Source organism: Coregonus lavaretus (assembly GCF_964263955.1).
Source record: "Coregonus lavaretus genome assembly, chromosome: 18".
Lineage (NCBI taxonomy): Eukaryota > Metazoa > Chordata > Actinopteri > Salmoniformes > Salmonidae > Coregonus > Coregonus lavaretus.
Genome location: NC_140005.1, coordinates 19,796,465 through 19,813,218, shown reverse-complemented (window position 1 = coordinate 19,813,218; position 16,754 = coordinate 19,796,465). Strand labels below are relative to the sequence as shown.

Here is a 16,754-nt window from a genome sequence, read left to right as displayed (position 1 = left end):
CCAATGTTGTATTACCGTATCACAAAGTATAATGGTTGTACAGTAGGTGGCGGCAATACGCCAATTGGTGTAGTCTTCCATTAAAACTTAAAAGCACAAACCAATGCAGCCATAGACACTGTACAACAGAACAGTGAGGTACAGATTTGAAGACAGCAGCCTACTCAGCTCAATTGGGAAACATCAAGTTTCAAAGACTAAACTGATTTCCATCCCTAGCTGACACATACTGTATATGGAGACAAAGACACCAGACAAATGTTTACAATATATCTGGCAACACCTGACCTTTTATTGAGATAAATAAGGTATTCAACTGAAATATGAAAAAGTAAAAAGTAAGGTATATAAAAGCTCTGGGCTTGAAAGAACATAATAAAGTGCATCTTACCAAGATGTACAAACAGAACAAGTCAGTCATCATTTGCCTTCATTGCACACAATATGGCAGATATGAACTTCAATATTAAACCTTTTTAACACAAAGCATTCCTTCACCATGTTATCAAGTGTTTACATGTATTCGCTATTTAAATAGGTGATCTCTGAGATTAAACATCTCTTTGACAAGAGAGCTGTCCCAAGACAGCTATCAATCATCAATGTTTGGATCATCAGATGAGTGCAGCTGCTGCAGCGGTGAGCCATCCCACTGTTCCTCCAACACCAGCCACCACTGCGGCTGTAGACCCAGCTAACCCTGCTGCACCTAGAGGGAAACAACACAACATACATCGTTCACTGTGGCATTCACAACAGAATGTACCTCAGGCACCAGGGCATCGTAGCCTTGTCTTGTCTGAAAATAAGAGCTCTTCAATGTTCTAATATGCACAATAAAGGGGGAAGAAATAGATCATAAAGAGAGATGTTCATGGTATAGTTGGGGGATTATCACAAGATCATATTGTTTTTGATTCTGTGACTCTAATAGCAATTAATTGACAATATGGTTCTCTGTAAGGTTGCCACTGTATTGGACACAACACAATTATGTAAGACAGATTTTTAAATATGATATTTAAACACATGAATATGTGACTGTCATTACCTGCCGACTGCAGAACGGCAACGGTGCTTCCAGCCAACACACCGCCACCACTTGCAGAGGCTGCCGATGCCATCATGCCGGCTGCAAGGGAGTGTGCGGCGATGCCAGCGGCGGTAAACCCTACAGCTCCTAGGACAACTGGAGCCAAAACCACCGCTCCCCCTTAAAAGTAAAAATACAAATAAACATTTGAATTGTAGCCTACTACAGTTGGCTAGGTAATATATTGAAGTTATTGGGTAAAATGTTAACAAAACATTGAATTTCTCAAAATGAGATGTGAAAACGGTCAATGATTTAACATGCAGCTAGCTATGCTTTTTATTATGCACTTGTAACCATGGGTTGAATTGGCATTTTGCTGGTAGCTTAGCCTACTTAAACTAGGCTATCCACAATATTGGTATTTCCATGAAAATTCACATTGTCTTCTTATCATCAGCTTTTGGTTTTAAATGAAATTGACACAGGGTAATCTGATAATATATTACCGTTTTAATTATGTCACAGAGTTGATTCTTAAATAGCATGGCAAATGTCTCACCTGCTCCAGCTGCTGTGACAGCAATAAAGGTAACTGTTAAAAAAAGCAACAACATAAAATGAGCAAATATAATTACATGAAAATAAAATGCAAAAATGATGCATTGGTTATTGTTACTGTAGCCTAGCCTACTTCACACAATTTAGATTTAGCCAGATATATTAGAGGTTTAGGTTACTCACGAAGTCCCATGGTTCCTATGTGATTGTATCAGTGACTGTGGGAAAGAAGACTGGGTCAGGGTTAAATAATGCAGTGGCTAGAACGTTTTGGTAAACGAAACTTAAGCGCGCCAATTTAGGGTGTGTCTATATCCATCTCCGTGCCCCTATTGGACATTTCAAGCATCCCGTATATGAAACTTAATTGGTATGGTTGTCATGACTTGTGGAACAAGTTCCGTTGTCCATTGTCGTGGAGCAGGCAAACAGAAACGAAAGTCAACCGTTTGTTATTCCAGTGAAAAGGACATTAGATAAAGATCTTCGATAATTAGGCCATCACGTGAAAGGAACATGAAACAGGACAATAGAGCCAAAGGTGTTGGCTAAAATGCTTTTAGTTATTTTCAAAGTTAGTAAAGAAAGGCACAATCCTTTATTCGTTTTCCAGCCGAACGGCATTCCCATCACTTGGCTTTTTATAAAACTGCAGTTTGGGGCTTGAGAAATGTAACCACTCCCAAATTCATAGATGGCTCTACAGATGCAGAACGCAAGTATAGTGCGTTGCAATATAATGACTGCCATGAGATTAAAATGATAGTTTTTAAGTAATTTTTGTCTACGAAAACATTGTTTACAAACAGTGGAGTAAAACAACCTTTTATTTTGGCCTAAGAGAGTTGTACTAAGCTTATATGACACTGTTTAAAGTAATATTCTTCATTGTGGCTTTACAGTAAGTAATGTAAGTGACATGCCAGTATTTTTATTGTTTTGGCCCATCCCTTGACACTAGGTGGCACTAAAGGCTTGCATGTGACAATACGGCAACTACAACTGTGAGTGAACAGTGACTCTGCAGGTGGCACTGTGGTTTCTTTAACATTTATTACAGTAAAACGACAACCATCATCTCTTCAGTAAGGGCATTACACTACAAAGCATCACTATCAATTGAGAGCACTGTAACAAATGTGTGTTTTGGTAAACTAACTGTAACCAGGCCATGGGACTTTGCAGAACAAATGAACAAAGTGACCAGAAAGTGAAGCGTTTAAAGCAACCCATTTGAGTGAGTCTTTGAAAATATACAGTGAGCTACAAAAGTTTTGTTTCTTTGGCTCTGTACTCCAGCACTTTATACAATGACTATGAGGTTAACGTGCAGACTGTCAGCTCTAATTTGAATGTATTTTCACACATATCAGGTGAACTGTTTAGAAATTACAGCACTTTTTGTACATAGTCCCCCCATTTCAGGGGACCAAAAGTATTGGGACAAATTGACTTATATGTGCATTAATGTAGTCAAAAAAATAGTATTTGGTCCCATATTCCTAGCACGCAATGATGACATCAATCTTGTGACTCTACACACTTGTTGGATGCATTTGCTGTTTGTTTTGGTTGTTTTTCACATAATTTTTTGTGTCAGATCATTTTGTGCCCTATAGAAATGAATGCTAAATCATGTATTGTATCATTTTGGAGTCACTTTTATTGTAAATAAGAATAGAATATGTTTCTAAACACTTCTACATTAATGTGGATGCTACCATGATTACGGATAGTCCTGAATGAATTGTGAATAATGATTAGTGAAAAAGTTAGACGCACAAATATCATAGCCCCCCAAAAATGCTAACATCCCCTGTTATTGTAATGGTGAGAGGTTAGCATGTCTCTGGAGTATGATATTTATGCGTATAACTTACACACTCATCATTATTTACGATTCATTCAGGACTATCCGTAATCATAGTAGCACTATGTACAAAAAGTGCTGTAATTTGTAAGAGGTTCACCCGATAGGGAGGAAAATACCCTCAAATTAAATCTGTCAGTCTGCACTTTAACCTCATTGTATCATTTCAAATCCAAAGTGCTGGAGTACAGAGCCAAAACAACAAAGAAATATGTCACTGTTCCAATACTTTTGTAGGTCACTGTATACAGTGCATTCGGAAAGTATTCAAACCCCTTCACTTTTTCCACATTTTGTTATGTTACAGCCTTATTCTTAAATGGATATAATTATTTTTCCCCCTCATCATTCTATACACAATACCCCATAATGACAAAGCGAAAACAGGTTTTTAGAAATGTTTGCAAATGTATTAAAAATAAAAACAGAAATACCTTATTTACAAAAGTATTCAGACCCTTTGCTATGAGACTCTAAATTGAGCTCAGGTGCATCCAGTTTCCATTGATCATCCTTAAGATTTTATACAACTTGAATGGAGTCCACCTGTGGTAAATTCAATTGATTGGACATGATTTGGAAAGGCATACACCTGTCTTCTATATAAGGTCCCACAGTTGACAGTGCATGTCAGAGCAAAAACCAAGACATGAGGTCGTAGAGCTCCGAGACAGGATTGTGTCGAGGCACAGATCTGGGGAAAGATGCCAAAAAAATTATGCAGCATTCAAGGTCCCCAAGAACACAGTGGCCTCCATCATTCTTAAATGGAAGAAGTTTGGAACCACCAAGACTCTTCCTAGAGGTGGCCGCCCGGCCAAACTGAGCAATCGGGGAGAAGGGCCTTGGTCAGGGAGGTGACCAAGAACCCAATGGTCACTCTGACAGAGCTCCAGAGTTCCTCTGTGATGATGGGAGAACCTTCCAGAAGGACAACCATCTCTGCAGCACTCCACCAATCAGGCCTTTATGGTAGAGTGGACAGACGGAAGCCACTCCTCAGTAAAAGGCACATGACAGCCCGCTTGGAGTTTGCCAAAAGGCACCTAAAGGACTCTCAGACCATGAGAAACAAGATTCTCTGGTCTGATGAAACCAAGATTGAACTCTTTGGCCTGAATGCCAAGTGTCACGTCTGGAGGAAACCTGGCACCATCCCAACGGTGAAGCATGATGGTGGCAGCTGTGGGGATGTTTTTCAGTGACAGGGACGGAGAGACTAGTCAGGATCAAGGGAAAGATGAACGGAGCAAAGTACAGAGAGATCCTTAATGAAAACCTGCTCCAGAGCGCTCAGGACCTCAGACTGGGGCGAAGGTAGTGGCGTCGGGGTAAGTCTCTGAATGTCCTTGAGTGGCCCAGCCAGAGCCCAGACTTGAACCCAATCGAACATCTCTGGAGAGACTTGAAAATAGCTGTGCAGCGACGCTCCCATCCAACCTGACAGAGCTTGAGAGGATCTGCAGAGAAGAATGGGAGAAACTCCCCAAATTCAGATGTGCCAAGCTTGTAGTGTCATACCCAAGAAGACTCAATGCTGTAATTGCTGCCAAAGGTGCTTCAACAAAGTACTGAGTAAAGGGCCTGAATACTTATGTAAATGTTTTATTTACGTTTTTTGTTTTTAATACATTTGCCAAAATTTCTAAAAACCTGTTTTTGCTTTGTCATTAGGGGGTATTGTGTGTAGATTGATTAGGGGGGAAAACAATTGAATCCATTTTAGAATAAGGCTGTAACGTAACATAATGTGGAAAAAGTCAAATTGTCTGAATACTTTCCGAATGCACTGTATATTTTAATATGTAGCATCTAGTAGTGCAACCCCGTCAAGAGGTTTGGACCTCTTTTGAGTGTAATTGCGAAGGTCTTAGACTGTCAGATCCGGATTCAGTCCCAGTTGGGTTATCACCCGAATTTGCTGCCATTTATCACTGAGATAGTTAGTGTAAACCCAATATGTCATATTTCCTAGAACTTGCACCTTGTGGTAGAACTATGTCTCTGAAAGACCTTCAGTCCTGCTTTAATCCACTGTGACTTTATAGGTGTCACCACCTGTAACAAATAGCTAGGACACTGAATCATCGGGTTTTAGTGCTGGGGTCTTCCACAAAATATAAATATTTCTTTGTTAATGTGTGTGCTTTCCCTCTTTTAGAAGATTATACTTGGACATTTTTAAGCAGTATGGTAAAAATGACACCAAGCCTGAGAGGGCAAGGTGGAGCTTCTATCACATTGTTATACCCATCCATTCGGGGAGGGACCTACCTGAATTTGTACTATAGAAATTCTTGTTTTCGTTGGTGTGCAGTGATGAATAAACCCCAGATCACCCAGTCTCCCACACGATTTCCACAACCTAGGGAGATTCTAAATTGGGCAAAAGCCCGTCCTCCATTCCTCCGTGACCCGGAAACCAATAAGTGGTTGAGGAGTCAATTTGTTAGTAGGCGAACAGAAGAGTCTGCTCCCCTCGATTACCTACTTCGGCAGGAGGCACAAGAGTATTCTCGTGTTTTAAAATCCGCCACACCTTTTGAATCAGGTGTTGTTTTCTCGAAGGGGAAAAGAATGCACACATTTAAAAATGATATGGTACTTCTCCTTTTATCTGTAAAATGTATTACACAACTAGCTAAATTAGTTTGTCACTTTACACACTTTGTGATTCCACCCCTGCAAAGTCATTTTGCCTGATGACGCTTGAGTGGGAGTCATTTCATAGATGCACATTGGTTTCCACATTTCTTCTCCTTGCCGCCTCTATTACCTTGAGTGTTGGTGGTTCCCAAACAAAGTAAAAATAATAATTGGTGAGCAAAACCAATTGAGATTCTCCCCTAATTTCCAACCAAGGCTACTTCTTATAGAAAAACCACCCATCTTCAGCATTGGTTTCTACCTCACCAGTTGCCACTGTTGCTCTTCGGAGGTTTAGGCTCGGTCCTTGTTAAGTACTTTGACATGTACGTGAAAATGTTATAATATGAAAATGATAGATGCAATTGATGATTGATCAGTTAAACTTTTTTTTTTAATTTGCCAAGCTTTCCTTCACATAGCTTTTCTTATAAAGCTGTAAAGTTATACAGCTGTAATGATTTAAAGTGTAGTCTGCTCGTTATGAGTGTTTAAGTCAAAATGAAATGTGAGAAGAGAACGTTTGTAGCCAAGCATGATAAAAAAAAAAAAATTGTGATCCAATTGACATTTTAGTCATTTAGCAGACGCTCTTATCCAGAGTGACTTACAATTAGTGAATGCATACATTTTTCATACTGGCCCCCGTGGGATATGACATTGACATGCTGTGGCTCAGCTCATATGCATGGTACCTTGTCAGTCATTGATTTGTCAGTTGATAGTTGTTTACCTCAAGCATCCTCCTGGAGTTCTGTGAAGTTGAAGATGTACTGGTTGAAAGGTCTTGGATGAAATGAATGTGGTACATTCATCCATTTAAGATTTGTGTGTAAAAAAAACAGTTCACTGATAACCCTATCCCAAGACTAACCGGTCTCCCACATCCACATGGCATAGGATGACAAAGGCAAAACACGATCAGGAGGGGATCAAACATTTATTTACCCTTATTAAAAGTTACAATAAAACCATTAGCATCTTTAAACGATAGCAAAATAAAGAGAAACAAAAATATTGGCCAAAACATATTTACAGAGACAACTTGCTGATAAAAAGCTCACATTTTTGTATACACGACCCAACATATGCATCATAAACTCTGAAATGTGAACGCCGCAAGACTCAGAAGCTCAAATGTGGTTTAGCCAGAAAATAACCAGAATGCACAAACAAAGACATTGCCTTATCCAACTCCCCTCCTTGAATTTTGTTTTTCTATACAGCACAAAATACTTAATTTGGGGGTAAAACATAGGAATGTAGAATTTTTAAAAATGTATACAATGATTTGAAAGGTTTATGTGTCCATATAACAGTCATTTCGAGTGAAGGAGGTTGTCTGCCCTGCTCCATAACCGTTGTCGATTTTTAGATCCCCAAAAGATAAGAAAAAATACAATGTTATAGGGCTGCCACAGTTAAAAGTATGCTTCTCCATAAATTGGGAAAATAAGTCAGTATTCCTGATTCGTTCTACATCCAATCCAATACCTTCCCCACATGCCAGTCCCAGTGTGTACCATGAGGGGGCGCCGTAAGCCAACACTTTCATCATGAGAGGGCTAGTGAGATTCCATCAGTAGAGAAATGATAAAGGCAGTGAACTGGTGGCTGAATCAGCAAACATGATATAGCCTTCATTTGTAGTTTTGTTTATAACTTTAAGAACGTGGCACGAGTCTCATATATTTATATACTTTAATCTTGGAAAAACAGTTCAAGTAGCCGCGACGAGGCACAGTCACTCTGCCTTGGGTTCGGCCTCAGATGCTACGGGTGTCGTGACCTCTGTGGGGGCGGCGGCCTCCTCTGCAGGAGCGGCTTCCTCTGCTGGAGCGGCCTCCGCTGCTGCAGCCTCACCCTCTGGGGCCGGAGTGGCCTCCTCCTTGGCCTCTGCCACAGGCTCGGCGGCTGGCGTCTCCTTTGCTGCGTGGCCATTCTCCTCTAACTTGGCCTCTGCCGTGGGGGAGGCAGCCTCCTCCTTGCCCCCCTCGCTGCTCTTCTTGGTCTTCTTGAGCGAGATGCCCTTGAACTTGAAGGAGTTCTTCAGGGAGAACTTCTTCTTCTTGGCATCCTTGGCGGCCTCCCCCTCGACCTTAGCCGCCTCTCCTTCGGCAGCAGGGGCAGCCTCGATGGCATCTGTCTCGCCCTCTTTGGCTGGCTCGGCTGTGTCATTCCCGTCTACGGGAGCTGTGTCCCCATCGGGCTTCGCAGAGACATCTCCATTGGTTTTAACATGGCCATTCTCCTGTGGACAACAGTGAGATAACCATTTACACATTCGCAAAATAAACTGGTATGGGGAGAAAGTTACAGTAACCATTATATGCAGCCCATACCAATATCAAATTGACTCAACAATCTACAAGCCAATGTTGATCAAGAAAGTGGCTCAGGAGATTTTAAAAAAATCAAGACTTTAATTATCTGAGATAAGGCAGTGTGATATGGCCAACCGACATAGAGGTTGTGTCATTGTGGACGATTACTTGACTAGGTCAAATGCAAAGCGCTTCATATGCACAGCAGGTTTGCATTACTCGTATCGACCACGTGGGGTCAGTCGCACTCCACCACAGCCAGTCGAACAGCAAGCTGAATTTTGTAACAAAGGAATCCCCATCGAATCTAACAGCAGATTGCAAAATGTCAATATCGTACATTTCTAGCCTTTCGAATAACCCAAACTAACTTCACTCAATATGATTACATGTCCTAGCCTTTTGGCCAAGCATAAATTAACAATATTTGCTAACGTTAGCTAAAGAATGCACCAACTGTAGACATGCCGCCTCAATGAGATGGTAGACTGGCAATTGCACCCATCAGCTAACGTTAGCATAGCGACTCATTGTCCAGCTAACGGGCATGCAGGCATGTACAATAAAACAAGGTTTGAGTAGATAATTTAGTGTTTCCAGCTCAACGGATAAAGGATTACATCGAAAATGGCACAAAAGTCTGATTGCTCGCTTTTTTCAACAGAACGCTTTCCTGTCCTGCCCGTGCGCTTTGTTTGCAACGAGCCGACCTCATTTGCATCCTTTGCACCTTTTGTTCCGCGAGTGGGCGACCGATGATGGCTTATAGTACCAACTCATGAGAGAAAGCTAGTTAAATTAAATCCGCTTTCCATTCAGGTGATAACTATGTGACTTTGCCTGGTGTTAAAGAACGGACAACTAGCTACTTGATTAGATAGACTAAAAACTCGAGACGAATTTAACAAAAGGTTCTGGTGGTGGTTGTGGCGCATGGCACCCATCAATTAGCCACTCAACCAAGCACAGTATTAGCTAAAGCATTTAATTACAAAATGTCATCTCTGCTATCGAAACAAGTGGTTCAACTGCGAATAGTCACATTTTTATCCTAATATAAGTTTAGGTAATTAGTCAAATGTACTGTAACTGTTAGTTGTGAGGTCTCGCTAGCCTGGTAACACGTTGCCCATCCAACTCACGCTGGAGGTGGGCATTGGGTGCCAATGTGAACGCGTACAACTGTACTTCTCTCTTACCTGGCCATTTGTTTTAGCGACAGCCGGGTCGTCGACGGCTTTTCCCTCAACAGCTACTCCACCCTTGGACAACTGAGCTCCCATCTTTTAGGTTTTCTAAACAAAAAGAAAATCTAAAAGAAAAACCTCGAGACGATTTACGGTTTTAAATCCAGCCAGAGATAGGTAGATCTTGCCAGATTTTGAAATCGGTGTTGATCCCTTTTCTTACGTTTGAGAAGCAACAAAAGTTTCCCCACTCTGGTCAACTAACCTCACCACAGCTGAGCACAAATTAAAGAAGGCTAGGGCTACAAGTGTGAGTATTTCAACCGTGCCTCAAAATTGTGGAAGACTCCACCTATGGGCGTGACTGCACGGACATACCCAATCTGCAACCATGGGTTGGGGTTGGAATCCCCTCCTCGCCCCCTATCAGCTTCAACGGGAGTATTTATTACAGACGTTATGAATATGGCGACTGTACAAGTAAGAATTGTATCTTTATTTACAGATATTTTTTATTAAACATGAATAGTAAATAACACTAGTGTCATATCTGAAGGTTTCCAAGTACTTTACTTCAAATTAATGTAATTAGAAAATCCTCCATACAGTGGACTGCAATTCTACACTAAAAAGAAAAGGTAGCTGAGGCACCTTTAGAGGGTTCCTCAGATTTCAACACCGGGTGAACACCTAAAGGTGCTTCCAGGAACCTTTTCAAATAACCTTTTAGGGTGTTAAGGTTCCTGTAGGAACCTTTTATGTCCCATGTATTCTATTATGAATAATAATATTAACAATAATAATACAAATAACATTGAGTAGCAAACTTGTAAAGTCACAAATTAATTTTATTGACTTTAAAAGTCACAGAAATCTCACTTGCAGACATCATAGAAGTCTCTGGTCTCCCTTATCCCGCTCTACAGCAAAAAGTTTAACATTCGTACAACATTTGTTGGTAATTTAACCCCCCCTCATTAATTCTCAGAGCACATTTCTGAATGAACAGCATAGTGCTTTTCACTGATGCTGCATACTCAATATTAAAAAGGAAATGGACCCCCATTGCCACTACCAATCCCATGGAGACAAAACCATGGTGCTTGCCTACGGAGCAGTGAGGGGAACGGCACCTCCTTACCTTCAGGCTCTGATCCTACACCCAAACGAGGGCACTACGTTAATCCACCTCTGGCCTGCTAGCCCCCCTACCTCTACAGAAGCACAGTTCCCGCTTAGCCCAGTCAAAGCTATTCGCTGCTCTGGCACCCCAATGGTGGAACAAGCTCCCCCACGATGCCAGGACAGCGGAGTCACTGACCACCTTCCGGAGACACTTGAAACCCTACCTCTTTAAGGAATACCTGGAATAGTCTAACAGTAATCCTTCTACACTCCCCCTCCCCCAGTGGTGGTTGTCCCACTGGCTATCCTAAGTTGAATGCACCAATTTGTAAGTCGCTCTGGATAAGAGCGTCTGCTAAATGACTTAAATGTTAAATGTTAAAAATGTTAAATGAGATGTCCTCCGGCTCTTCAGTGAGTAGCTCCTCTCCATCCAGGAAGAGTTGGATGTGACTCTCATCTGCAAAGCGGATTCCCCTCTATTCTTATGGTAGGTAATGGGAACTTTACACATTGTAATAAGTAAAAAATAAAAATAAAATAAGGTTACTCAAGTCTTATTTCAAACAGACTCTTTGGCTGATTGATGTGTCATGTTGCTGGCCAGTTGATATGTCATGCTGAAGGCCAATTGGTGTGTCATTTTGCTGGAAAGATGTTGGGTTATTTTGCTGGGCTGTTTGCTGCAGCTGTGAATGAACAATAATATCGTTTTTTGGGGCTTTCAGGCTCAGAAAGAAAGAAAAAAGAGCAGAGAATTGTAATAGGATCAATGTGATAGAATCAATTATGCAGATAAGTCATACATTGACTTACCTATTTACAGCTTTTAGATTCTCCATTCATTTTGTGAATTTGATTCGAACTTCTTCGTAAGTGGTGACTTGTTTTTGAATGAGGCGGTGATGAACCAGTGTGGAGAGGTACAGTGCCTTCGGAAACTATTCAGACCCCTTGACCTTTTCAAGGGGTCTGAATACTTTCCGAATGCACTATATATTTAGGAGTTGGGAAGTATCCTTGTGGTCAAGATTTCCTAATCTGAAGTACACTGTGGTCAATTTGTGCTTGCCTTTTTTTAGAACCCAGTGGAATGACAACTTCAAATTAATCTACATAGAACTTTGTTAGGTTGGGATTTGATTTGCCCTCTTGTAGCTCAGTTGGTAGAGCATGGCGCTTGCAACGCCAGGGTTGTGGGTTTGTTTCCCACGGGGGGCCAGTATGAAAAATGTATGCACTCACTAACTGTAAGTCGCTCTGGATAAGAGCGTCTGCTAAAATGACTAAAATGTAAAATGTAAAAAACAATTCACCGTCAGTAAAGTCTTCCAGAATTTGATCATTATGTGGCTTTTGGTCTTGATTCAAGGTGGCCCAGACCTCTTCATTACTTGCTATTTTTTGCAGTGTGCTGACGAATAGGATGTATTGAAATGACCTTGTGTTATAACCTTCTTTGTTGCTCAAGGGTACTTCAATTGAACATGTTCAGTCTCTGGCAGACTCTATACATTGCTCACGTCATTTTCAATGGGATCAGTCCCAGTCTCAAATTCATCATGAGGCAAAACTCATCTAAGTTGGCGTTTAAAAGCTCTCTGTGGTTTCAGTAGATGTGTGACTGATACGCGCTGAAACATCTGTTTTCCCTCACCCATTAAGTCCACAGGTAATTAGAAAACGTGGTTCATGCTGGTGATAGAGGCCAACATGTGTGAGTAGTTTGGACACAGAGAAAGTATGTTTGTTGCAAAGTGGACAATTGAATAGTTAGCATTCCTCAGACAGATTGTGAACCTTGGAATGATGGGATGGAATCATGGAGATCATTGGTACTCAGCCACTTGCAGACATCATCAAGGGCCAGTCTTCCACAGCCACACTCAAATTCAAGTTGACACTAAAAGCAAAAGTGAAATGTATTAGTGTTGAGGCTAAAACAAAACCTATACCACTCTTTCCAGACAACCATCTGGTTGTTCCATAATGAAGCAGAGCTTGTCAGGAAAGGTGAAGATGTCTCTCTCTTATTTATCTGACAACATTTTTCTTAGTATGGGACATTATGGGATTCTGCAGTCCCACATTTAAGTGTTGACTCAGATAATATGATGCTCCAAATGGGGCATTAAGTTCTTCTTCCATGTCAACCCAAATTGGCCTATTAGAGTTCTCAATAAAGAGAGCCTATTTGGGCAGTTATAAAGGCTTCTTGATATAATTACATGTTAGGGAGCTTTAATCCTCCCTTCAAAATTTTTGCCTGTAATCTAGCTAAGTTAATCCTTGCCCTTTTAATAGTCCAAATAAACTGAGTAATCATTTTGTCTATGGTGTTAAAGGGGTAGGCAGGTATGGACAGTGGAAACATGCTGATGACGTAATTCAGTTTAGGAGCTTTAACCATCTTTATAACATGTGGCCTACCCCACAATTCGATTTGTAGCTTATCCCAGTTCTTAAACTGGAGTTGAATTTTGTTTGAATATACAGAATGGAAAATAAACATTTCCCTTCCCGTTCCCATAAGAAACAACTTCTCTTCTCACATACAACAAGAAGACAAAATGACACCAGACATTCACCATTCAGTTACCATTGGAAAAGAAAAAGGAATTACACAGAACACACAGTAATCACACTGTATTGATTGACTGTAAATACATTCATTCACCATTCAGTTAGTATTGGAAAAAACAAAGGATTTACACAGAACATACAATAATCACACTGGATTGATTGATTGACTGTAAATACATTCATTCACCATTCAGTTGGTATTTAAAAAGACAAAGACATCGGACTACCAGAACAAACAATAATCACACTGTAAGTACATTCATTCACCATTCATTTAGTATTGGAAAAGACAAAGAAAAAACACAGAACACACTATAATCAAACTGCAAATACATCCAAAGACTTTATAGAGGCTAACCTGTTTGTAGATCCATAGTGAGCTTTAAACATTGTCTTGCTTTGGTCTGAAATACAGAGGACAGAACAGGCCGCCCTAATACACCAACCTGAAAGACATTAATTAGACACAAAAACAACATAAACAACATGAGTATTCGATATCAAATGTATCTAACTAATCTGATCAGTTTGATGTATTCTTCTTTTTGTCAAGTTTAACATAACCTACATTGGGTTGTGTGTGTGTGTGTGTGTGTGTGTCTTACCTGTTCGTGGAGGTTGATACATTTCTCTATCAGAGCTCACAGCTCCCAAACTTAACTGGACAGGGGCAGGATAAGCCAGGTACTAAATAATAATATGCCATTTAGCAGACACTTTTATCCAAAGCAACTTACAGTCATGTGCGCATACATTTTTACGTATGGGTGGTCCGGGGATCGAACCCACTACCCTGGCGTTACAAGCACCATGCTCTACCAATTGAGCTACAGAGGACCACCTAAAGGGAGGAGGATAGAAGGAGATGGTGAGAGAGTGTATCGGGTTTAAATGAGGACAAAAATTTCTCAATATTGAATCTAGCTAGCTAAAGTTAGCTAACGTTACAGTAACTTTAACTAGTTAGCTAACGTTAGCTAAAACGTACCAAAACTTATACAACAATTACCAGCTAACATTACAGGCTATGTAGCTTGGCTAGCTGACGAAGAGTACATTACATTATGTATTGTTTTTTAGTTATTTGATAGTAGTTTGATGAATTATTATCTTAACTAGCGAATAGCTAAGGTTCATTCACCTTTTACGTCGTTCCGTTGCAAGTAATCTCTTATCTCTTATTGTTCTTCAAAGCACCCCTTAAATCTACAAAAATTCAAAAACGAACTGATGGCAGAATATAGGTAGGCCTGTACCGTAAGCTCTCTCCTGGCCCCTTACACTAAGTCTGAATTTGTCCTGCTAGGTGACCTAAACTGGGACATGCTTAAACCACCTGACCAAGTCCTAAAGCAATAGGACTCCCTAAATCTTTCTCAGATTATTACCATTCCCACAAGGTATGACTCCAAACACCCAGAAAAGGCTACTCTCCTTGATGTTATCCTCACAAACAATCCTGATAGGTATCAGTCCGGTGTTTTCTATAATGACCTTAGTGATCACTGTTTTACAGCCTGTGTTCGTAATGGCTGCTCAGTGAAACGACCTGTCCTGATTTGTCATAGACGCTTGCTAAAAAACATTAATGAGCAAGCCTTCCATCATGACCTGGCCTCCGTAAATTGGTATAGAATCAGCTTGATCCCCTCTGTCGAAGACGCTTGGACCTTCTTTTTTGATATTTTCAATGCTATTGTTAACAAACACGCCCCCATAAAGAAAATGAGAATTAAAAACAGGTTCAGCCCCTGGTTCGACCGTGACCTGGCAGAGTTACTCCACCTCAAGAATTCCATTTGGCAAAAGTCTTGGCACACGCATATTCAGGCTGACTGGCTCTTGTTCAGGCAAATGAGGAATAAGTGCACTCAGGCTATCCGGAAGGCCAAAGTTAGTTACTTTAAGGAGCAGTTCTCTCTCTGTGACCGCCAGCAGGGAGAAACTTTGTAGCGGGGCAGGGGAAAAAGAGGGAGGAGCATCGGGGCTAGTCGCATTAGAAGGGGTGGGAGATTAGGAAATGTTGGACGGGCAAGGAGACATGGCTGAGTCAAATAGGAATCCTGACTTAATGAAGTGGTGATTAAAGAGCTCAGCCATGTGCTCCTTGTCAGTAACAACCACATCATCAACATTAAGGGACATGGGCAGCTGTGAGGAGGAGGGTTTATTCTCCTGGTCTTCAACCATTTTCCAGAACTCCATGGTTGAAGACCAGGATATTTCAAAAAAATGTTTTTAGTCATTTAGCAGAGAATAAACCCTCCTCCTCACAGCTGCCCATGTCCCTTAATGTTGATGATGTGGTTGTTACTGACAAGGAGCACATGGCTGAGCTCTTTAATCACCACTTCATTAAGTCAGGATTCCTATTTGACTCAGCCCGCCTCCGTGCCTGTCCAACATTTCCAACTGACTGGCTTTCTTGATGTCTATGGTATTCTCTCTGGTATGCAATCTGGTTTCCGCTCAGGTTATGGATGTGTCACTGCAACCTTAAAGGTCCTAAATTATGTAACTAACTACCTCTCTCAAAGAGTGCACTGTATAAAGTCAGAACATCTGCTGTCTCAGCCACTGCCTGTCACCAAGGGAGTACCCCATCGCTCGATCCAAGGCCCCACACTCTTCTCAATTTACATCAACAACATATCTCAGGCAGTAGGAAGCTCTCTCATCCATTTATATGCAGATGATACAGTCTTATACTCAGCTGGCCCCTCCCCGGATTTTTTGTTAAACGCTCTACAACAAAGCATTCTTAGTGTCCAACAAGCTTTCTCTGCCCTTAACATTGTTCTGAACACCTCCAAAACAAAGGTCATGTGGTTTGGTAAGAAGAATGCCCCTCTCCCCACCGGTGTAATTACTACCTCTGAGGGTTTAGAGCTTGAGGTAGTCACCTCATACAAGTACTTGGGAGTATGGCTAGACAGTACACAGTCCTTCTCTCAGCACATATCAAAGCTGCAGGCTAAGGTTCACCCCAGCTGCCAAACTAACCCCTATTCAGATGACCATCCTACCCATGCTAGATTACAGAGACGTAATTTATAGATCGGCAGGTAAGGGTGCTCTCGAGCGGCTAGATGTTCTTTACCATTCGGCCATCAGATTTGCCACCAATGCTCCTTATAGGACACATCACTGCACTCTATACTCCTCTGTAAACTGGTCATCTCTGAATACTCGTCGCAAGACCCACTGGTTGATGCTTATTTATAAAACCCTCTTAGGCCTCACTCCCCCCTATCTGAGATACCTACTGCAACCCTCATCCTCCACATACAACACCTGTTCTGCCAGTCACATTCTGTTAAAGGTCACAAAAGCACACATATCCCTGGGTTGCTCCTCTTTTCAGTTCGCTGCAGCTAGCGACTGGAAAGAGCTGCAAAAAACACTCAAACTGGACAGTTTTATCT

General features: G+C 41.2%; 2 protein-coding genes across 2 annotated transcripts; both read right to left on the bottom strand.

Moving 5' to 3' along the window:
* Positions 1-264: 264 nt before the first annotated feature.
* On the bottom strand, positions 265-1,845 carry LOC311145820 (uncharacterized protein). The gene is made up of 4 exons (XM_084182136.1): positions 1,778-1,845; positions 1,596-1,628; positions 1,052-1,213; positions 265-709 (listed from the first exon to the last, which is right to left on the bottom strand). Exons 1-4 carry the CDS (start codon positions 1,785-1,787, stop codon positions 615-617), a joined length of 300 nt encoding a protein of 99 aa, XP_084038262.1. The 5' UTR covers positions 1,788-1,845; the 3' UTR covers positions 265-614.
* A 5,190-nt stretch (positions 1,846-7,035) lies between these two features.
* Positions 7,036-9,909, bottom strand: LOC311145741 (MARCKS-related protein 1-A-like). Its single transcript, XM_084182028.1, has 2 exons — positions 9,634-9,909; positions 7,036-8,361 (listed from the first exon to the last, which is right to left on the bottom strand). Exons 1-2 carry the CDS (start codon positions 9,715-9,717, stop codon positions 7,855-7,857), a joined length of 591 nt encoding a protein of 196 aa, XP_084038154.1. The 5' UTR covers positions 9,718-9,909; the 3' UTR covers positions 7,036-7,854.
* Positions 9,910-16,754: the final 6,845 nt, after the last annotated feature.